This window comes from Buceros rhinoceros, unplaced genomic scaffold (genome assembly GCF_000710305.1).
Source record: "Buceros rhinoceros silvestris isolate BGI_N320 unplaced genomic scaffold, ASM71030v1 scaffold61, whole genome shotgun sequence".
NCBI lineage: Eukaryota > Metazoa > Chordata > Aves > Bucerotiformes > Bucerotidae > Buceros > Buceros rhinoceros.
Genome location: NW_010393423.1, coordinates 7,785 through 16,811, shown reverse-complemented (window position 1 = coordinate 16,811; position 9,027 = coordinate 7,785). Strand labels below are relative to the sequence as shown.

Here is a 9,027-nt window from a genome sequence, read left to right as displayed (position 1 = left end):
CCCTCCCCTGCCTGCCGCTCACCCCCGGTAACTTCTACTTCTCGTTTACAGAATCTCAAATACAATAAAATTTCTGCAGCTTGATAAATCAGTTTTCCCAAGTATGTATGCATCACCAATCTGACATTATAGACTGCATTTAAAGTGAACTAACATGTGCAGACTGATCTGCAAATCATGACTACGCTATAGATACATTTCAGTACATTCTAGCAATTCTTTAATCAACGTTTCTTCTAATACAAATAAGCCAAGCCATCTCTCGCTAATCAACCAACCTCACACCATCAAAAGTGAAACAGCATGACTGAGGTTAGCAAACACCCCCTGGAGCACCTTTTAACAACGTGCTGGAGGGATTCATAGCAGTAAAAAGCTACTCAAAAAAAAACAAAACAAAACACCAAGCTTTTCTTCATAAAATCCTCCAAGAATCAGAAAAATTCCAATTCTTTGTTGATATTCCACATGACATTACAAAACAACCAAGACAACACAACAAGGTATTCATCCTAGAATGCTTTTATAACAACATTCTCCTGGCATCTTGTAGTTTTATATGGCACATCAACGAGCTTAAAAACAGTTAACCATCTTTAAATTAATTTCTTCGCCTCTTCCCACTCAGTGCTACAGTTTGAGGTTGCTTTTCATTTTTTTCCCACTGCAGCTTAATCTCTTTCAAGGTACACTCCATTCTAGAGCAGTTTGCAATGTACATCAGTTTAATTTTTCAAGGACAAATTATGGCAAAGAATCACAAGAAATGTGAACGTAACTGTGGTAGAGTCAAAAAATGAACATAAGAACTACAGACTTGGGTCAACAAGATCATTATTTGCTAATTACCTTGGAGTTACATCATCTACATGAAACACTTTCTCATCTTCATTCTTCAATCTCTCTTTTCTTCTCCTTTCTATATCATGCCGTAGATCATTTGGATCTTCTAACACTCTCATGATGTTCTAGTTAAGAGGAGGGGTTAAAGTCAAGTGAGCTAGTAATAACTAAACACTGATGTGATTCTGTCCTTCAGGAGCTGCATCTGGTATATACCATGCAGTCCAACTATCTGCCCATAGGAGGGATGCACGTCAACCCAAGGATCCAAACTCCACAACAATAACAAAATGTAGTACCAAACAATTATCCTTTCTTGCACCATCTGCCCTTTTACAAGAGTCCAAACAACAGTGAACTGTGCACACTATTTCTGTGTGGAGTTGAAAAGGCAAAAATATTCAGTAACTCTTTAAGAAGTTCTACTATTTGCAATTAAATTGAATTTCCACATACCTCTACTATAGAAAAAAAATGGTAACTAAATCACAGCAAGTGTGGCTTGAAAGGGGAAGACAGAAAATCCTACGTCCATGGATGAAAGCATGGGATAAAAAAGCATTATGAGGAATTATGTGCCTGTTGGGCCATTCTAACATTAGGGTAGAAGAAACATTAAGGCTTTTTCTAATCTCAGAGGGAAAGTAAAAGCCACACGTCAGTCACCTATTTAGTATTTGCACTATTTAAAAACAGATAAGGGGTTCAAGCGAGCAGGAATAACCACTCCAGCTACTCCAGAGAACACACCTGCATTTTACTCAACCGTCACAGTACACTGGCAGCACTGTGGTATCTGTAAATACGCTCAAGTGTGCCTTTCTTTCATAATAATAACTTACTGATGGCCTTTGAAGCATGTAAAAAGGATGTACCAATAGCAAGGGGAAGGTTTTGTTTATATTATCTAAACTTACTGTTTGCCAAAGAAGTTAAGAAATCAAGATACCTGGGGAGATTCCAACGGCACAATTCGTTTGTTCTGAAGTTCTGCTAAAGACATGTCAATCCTCCTGGAACACAAAAATACAACATAAGAACAAGTGCCATCACTACAAATAGCAAAGGCATTACTGACCAACTACGGAATTCTTTACAGACTGTGGGCAGGCAGCGTGGTCCATGCAAAAAACACTAGACTTCGTGTACTCTACTGAAGATTAACTACCTTAATGCAAGTAAATTAAGGCAAAAAGCACATTAATTACCTGTGAATTTCTGGATCCAAACGTATTTTAGCTTCGTTAATATTTGCAGTTGATTTATCCTGAATTTTTGAGAACCGTTCATGTAAAGTTATGTCAGAAGACGTAAAATAATTTGCTGTTGAAGAGATATTAAGTAGAAGAACATTTATTTGTAGTATTCAGAATGCACAGTGAAAAATTGTATCTTTTAAAAGATTAAGTCTTAAGGACACCAAGGTAACTTCTGAGATTAAATTTCAAACTTGCAGTTTAACATTCAGATATGAGAGATTAGGCCAGCCCAACTTAGACATCTTTCTTACTTAACAAGATTAAGCCCAACAGAAAGTTAACTACTTCAGCTGTATCATGGTAGTACTCAAGTGTCTAGAATCCATAAAGTTCAACAACGAACACGATGCAGCAGTCTAAACACTAATCTGAAAAACTAAAGAAACTATACAGAACTAGAAAGCGGGCACTACAGCAAAGCTCCTTTTTTCTTCTCTTGTCCCTAAACAAGCAGGTTAATTTTAATACTAGCATAAAATCGTTTTGATCTTAACACTTCACAGTAATGCCTCTATTATGATCGAGATCTTACAATCGTTCTCCACCCAACTACTTTAAACCCTCAATCTACATTTTCATTAAACAATACAGAATGAAGTCAAAATGCAAACGAAGCCAAAGGCAAACACCTGTGATTTACAAGGATGCCATATCTAAAATTACAAATACATTAACACAGACATACACCCCAAATATTACAGCCACCTTTAACTTGATGGATAATTGTGATTATTTCCTGAGTAAATTCTCTTGATGGGTCATTTTCAACATTTTGTGTTACAGATTCCATGTGCTCAAACACCGGATGAAAATTTTCATTTTTCCTGCCAACAGCAACCAGATCATGTGACATCTGTCGCTCAGTAGTATGACTAGAGGCAGTCCTAGAATAAAAATGTGCAGGTATTCACTTTAAAAGAATGCACTATATCTGAAAACTTTAAATAAACAAGTAAAACCAAACAATAAATTAAGAAGTTCGTATTAGGAATAAATGTGATTAAATGAAAATCTGTTATTTTGTTCCTTTTTTTCATTAAAAAACTTAATAGCTTTTCTTCCTTATGGCCTTATAATAAAATACAAAGCAATATGACTACACTCTCAGAGATTTGTTTCAATGAAGTACATACTACCTCAATTTGTGAGTTTTAAACTTGGTTTGTCTAGATTATAAAATAAAACAGGCAAATGAAGAACCTGATATACTTCTTCAGTGTAATTCTGTAAGGTGATTATGTGTGTGTCTTTGTTTATAAGGAGCTACCAGTTAATTTTCAAGAACAGTTCAGAGATGTAAAAATCTCACAGCATCACTTGAGCCTAATGAAACAGTGGCAGTGTGTGAACTTAAGAACGCGTTTAGCATCTTTTTGTCAAATTTTACTCATTCTAAGTAAGTTTACACCCCAAATGGTTGAATTGCTGCTTAAGAATTATTTTGACAAGGAAGCTAACACTTAAAAAAACCTGCTGTTCTTGTTGCAAAGGAAAATGCTTGTCATTTGGAAAGACAAACTGAGGACTCAAACAGCCCATGTGAAAGCTTTTAGGATAAAGATTCTGTTTACTGTGCATTCTGCAAAGTGATTATGTGCCTGCCAGTCCTGTACCTGAAGCAAATAAAACGAGAATTTCATATAAAAATTGTATCAGAAATAGCCTCTAGCAGGTGCCAGAAGTCACGTAGTTGGCCCCAGTAAACTGGAAAGAAATGCATGCAAGAGGGAATTGAAACAATCTCAACTGTAGATGATTTGAATTGTCTACCTGCTCCCCAGGTTTATAAAGAAAGCATTCTCAGCTGAGGCATCGCAAATTGGGTATTTGTTAAATAACTAAAGAAGGCAGCACGAATATTCCCAGTCACCTTCTGCAAAATCAGTGCTCTCATCTTTAAAAAAATAAAAGATTTAGCACTTCTGGCTACAGAAGCAAACTTCCCACACATGAAATTAGCTGTAATCAATGTAATAGTTTCTTCAGTCTGCAAATAATTACCACGTCCATTGTGCATGACTTTCAAGAACAGCAGCAAGGGGCTACTCCATACAGAAATCATCCTGTAGGCTTGCAGTTATTTTCCTTAAATTATCATTCAGAAAGTTAAATGCTTATCCTAGCCAGGGTGCTTTCCTCAGCCTTTAATGTTAGCCTCTTACGTGCAGTAAATTGTCTTTGTAACTTCCCCTTGCATTACATGTTTCTGAAATACTGGAAAGGCAAGAAAACTGCTATTACAGAAGTTTTATTTGGGGCAAGAGGCAAAAATACTTTAAAAATTAAGGCTGATCATTTTGGAAAAGAAAACAATCACTTCCTAAAAGGATTACTGCCATTATATGACATTTTTGCCTGCAATGGCAAGGCAACAAACCAGAAAAGCCTGCAAAAATCTATACAAACCAAGCTGCTTACTCTCTACTGTGTATCTCTCATCTAGATTTTCATAATAGTACCACTTTTTTCCAACTCATCTGGCACTGGGAATGCTGAAGGCGACCACAAGATGGACAGAAGCAGACTCCACTGCTTTTCAATTCTGACACCTCAACAGATTGCCACTTCATTTGTTACAACAATAAATAACATAGCCCCGGTATCTCTAATTTTTTGACAGCTTTATTGAACTTCAGATCTTGAACATCTGAATGTGCGCCTGAGATTTACGTAATTTAAAGTTTATCTGGTTTTTAGAAGAAATGAGGGATGACTCGGTCCAAAAAATACCACCATATTCCAGAAGAAAGCATGGGAATAGGCTTTTATTTAAAAACAACAACTACAAAAAAAGCAGAAAAGTAACACTTTTACTTAATCATAAGCAACTTTTAACTACAGGTTTGTATCAGGCATATCTGCTCTTTGCACTTCCTACTATATCTCCATGAAATGAACTAGGGGATTTTTGTTTGTTTTAATAGAGGTAGACTGTAAGTTTGCAGTCTGGGCAAGTAACATTTTAATTGAAATAAGAAGGTACAACCTTAGTTTGTCCAGGTTACCTCTTAAAGGAACTGTGCCTTCCTCCAATATTCATCAACTGTAAAGAGGCAGGAATAAAGAGGAGGAGGTGAGGGGAAACCAATACCTGTACTTGGTGATCATTTTCTTCATGTCCACTTTGATTGTGAGATGTTCCCTCTTACAGTTGACATCTGACATTTTCACATCTGAAACAGTTTGACTTGAATCATGTTGGCTACCAGAGGAATCTACTTTTTTCCTCAATTCCCCTTCTTTCCTTACTCTTTCCTTCGGTTTGTTTTTAAAAGATCTCAGATCAACATCAATTTTGGAAGAGTTAACACAAGCATCGCAGCCCTTCTTTGAACTACATTTAACAGGTACTTCAATGTGCCCTTCTTCAGTCCGTCTCACTCTTCCACCACTAAAGTAATCTAACTCTTTGCTATTCCGGGCACCCTTAGAAGAGCCGTATTTCTGGTCTTCCTGCTTCACATACTTCTGAGCTCTATCATCTGAAAAAGGCTTTTCTCCATCCAGATGCCTGCGCCGTTTGTGACTGTACTCATAGGCTATCTTTGTGACAGAACCCTCCGCGTACTCCCTTTCAGCCGATCGGTGGGACTGGGCACCCAAATTTCTTTGCTCCTCCTTTTCTTGGTAGGGTGGAAAAGAACGTTCTTGCTTCCACTTGGAATTTCTTGCTAATTCTCCACCGTCATACCTCTCCATTTCTTTAGCCCTTTTAGACGTGTGCCCATATTCTCTGTAATCGTGATCTTCAGGATACCTGTGTTGACATAAAGCAATTTACACTTGCACTAGAGAAGAAAGTGAGAACTTATATGTGCAGAATGGTGGACAGCAGAATGCGTGGCAAGTTAACCCATAATCCCTCACGCCAAGGTACAGATGTGCAGGGGCTCACAAGAGAGAAATATTAGCCTTTCATACTCTAGCCATCAATATGATTTACTTAAAAGCCAAATATTTCACTACTACCAGTCGCCCATAATTAAACTACAAAGTGGCCAACGTGTTTCAAGGTGGGTATCTTCAACTATAATGAAAACAGACTTTCACTTGAGGCTTTACACCACAATACCCAGGTTTTAATTATTTTATTCCTATACCTCTTCTGTAAAGAGCTCCTTGCCGTAAATTCATGAGAAACTCTTCTGGGTGACTGACCATACTTGTCTTCATGTAACCTCTCGTGCCTCAAGCCATCTTCATGCCATTTTCTTTCAAGTTTACATGAAGCCCCTAATGGTCTATGAAAAGGTTTCATTCCTTTTTCACTTCCAGTGACTTTGTAGTGCTCAAACACGTATCTATCTTCCGTTTTGTGTTGGTAAAAGAGACGATCATGCTCTTTATATGGTATTTCTGAGTATTTTAGTGGTAACTGGCATCTCCTATTGCTTTCAGTTCTTTCAGATGAATGTGTTCTGTAGGGCTTATGACTGTAAGTATCTTCCATGGGAATTCTTTTCAGATTTGGTGAAGGTGATCGACGTTCATATATTCTCTGGTGGTTATTTCCATGAGGTGCAAACCTGGAATTACTTTGTCCATATTTTTCATCTTCTGTTCTCCAAGGCATAGGCTTCTTCAAGTCCTTACGAAAGCTTTTATATTCACAGTCATAATTAGTATGAGCATGCCTTTGCCTATGGTGCTCCGGACTCCTAAATGCTGGAGATAAAGACCTAAGGCAAAAATAAAATCCACTTTCAGTAGTCTCATAAAATTGAATTGACCTCTTAATGAGAACATCTACTCCCTAAGGAAGTGTAGTTCAGTGCACAATTTTAATCAACTGGTAAAAAGTGTAAAACGAAGATATTCAAAACATCTAGAGTGCCTGGCCAGAGTACCAAGCTTACTTTTTACTCTGTTTTCATAGTAACCCACTCAAAATGTAGTGAGCCAATCATTTTTCTCTTTGCATTTTTTTTCATTTAAAACTAAAAATAATTTCATACATATGAAGTTTCCACTACATTGAAAATAACTGTTACATACATTTTCACACTTCTCAAGCATGCCCTGTCTTTTTCAGTGCCAACAGAAAAAAAGGGAAGAAAAAAAGTATAAAGAAATGCAAAAAAAAAAAAACGAACCACCAAACCAAACCCAATCCACTTTTCTCTGCATGCCAAAACAACCCCAAAACTGATCGAAAACATTATAAAATATCCTATTGAATATGTCACACAGGTAGGCTTTTTCCTGCAGAAAAGACCAAGTTTGGGAAAGAAATCTTGGACTTTTTGAGTAATTGTGTTTACAGGTACATATATGTATACACACACACTTGCGCACTTACTGCAGCTTTTGCTATTAAAGATTCCATTGCTTGAGATCTACTCAATTGCATCACTCAGCTTTGCATTTTCAATTACAATAACAAAAATGAAACCAAACTGTTAACGGTTTTTAGCCAAAATCTCCTTAAATAAAAACAACACAAGCCACTAGCAAGAACCAGAAATTAATCCCAGACATAACAGTTCTGCTTGTATTCAAGTATTCACTGTACACTCAATAAACTCTTTAATGAGTTGAAAAAATTAAAGAAAATAACTTCCTTTACACGCATGTTGCAAATGTACAGTCTGGCATAATTATTTGCTCCATTTCTGCAGATGAATTCAAACTACAATGGCTAACTTCCAATCGCACCCATACTGCTGCTGCTGCCCCTGCCCCGTGTTGTTCTGTTTAAGGCTTGCATTTTAATGAGAGCTGGAGCATTCCTTCCTGACCTTCACTCAAAGCACATACTCACAGCTATCCATCTCGTATGGAAGTAGCGAGAATTTATCTTTTTTTTAAAACAAACTAAGAAACACACACACACACGCACCACCACCACGTTTTTCTGTGTTATCTAACAAACTGCCTTGGTCTTGGTCATCACAACCTTATTAGGAATTAGTCTGTTGAGAAAAGCAACCCAAAACCTGAAAAAAAGTAGTTTCACATTACACACTAATAGCTCTTGAAAGCTTAAAATTGTATTCCAGCCTCCTAGTTTTAACATCTCAGATTGGCATGGCAAGTCCTAAAAATTGGGCAGGTAACTAAGGGTGTGAAGTAGCCTGGATGAAATTCTGATGACATACTTAAATGACACATGTTACTAGACTATTGTCCAAGAAGGGCGGCACTGACTACCATGTTTTCGGTTCACTTTATGCTGCAAGGCACATCTAACCATGCTGAATATTGATCTGCTGATCAGCCCCAACGGCTCAGAAAGCCTAGCGTTTGAACTAAGAAACATTTTTGTTAAGCAGTTGATCTGGCCCTCCTTGTAGATCAAGAGGCAAAATAAGAGCAAGCTACAGACATTAAGTGCACCAGGTGGTGCTTGAGTAAAAATAACCTTAACTAGTTTGGTGCTTGGATTTTGTGATTAGGCTAGTACCAAGTCCCAAAACATGCCGGCTGAACAAGTTTCTTGGGAGTTAGCAAAACCTTAACACATCCAGTTTACGAAAAAAATCATAGTAATAAAATTGCAAATTTGGAAAAAAATAGCAGAAGGTGTTCAGTTTGGAAAACAAATTGAAGTCTGTTTTCAGAAATTATACAAATTTCAATTCTGGATGCGATTTCCTTTTTCTTTTATGGAAATTTTAGGACCTAATTAAAAAGGTTTATATAGAGCTGTATTTCAGAACACAAGTTATAGATAAACATTTACCTTGGTTTCCATCGTGGTGATCTTGATCTAGATCTTGTCATCTTCTCTCACGTGTTTATATGAGTTTCTTGAAGCTGTAAAAATTACACAGTTTACTAGTCTGATAACAGAATTGCACTACAAATCGCAAGAGGGACAGTTGTTTTTAACAAGTTCCTGTGGTTTAACCCCAGTTTGCCATTAAGCACCACGCAGCCGCTCACAACTGTATTAGATGCTTCAAGGTTGGGATGAGCCATACTT

At 37.2% G+C, this 9,027-nt stretch overlaps 1 protein-coding gene across 1 annotated transcript; it reads right to left on the bottom strand.

The window, feature by feature from the left end:
• Positions 1–845: 845 nt before the first annotated feature.
• LOC104501079 (chromosome unknown open reading frame, human CXorf23) lies at positions 846–8,825 on the bottom strand. Its single transcript, XM_010144828.1, has 7 exons — positions 8,785–8,825; positions 6,203–6,781; positions 5,194–5,859; positions 2,808–2,986; positions 2,052–2,166; positions 1,793–1,856; positions 846–968 (listed from the first exon to the last, which is right to left on the bottom strand). Exons 1-7 carry the CDS (start codon positions 8,823–8,825, stop codon positions 846–848), a joined length of 1,767 nt encoding a protein of 588 aa, XP_010143130.1.
• Between the last annotated feature and the right edge of the window lie 202 nt (positions 8,826–9,027).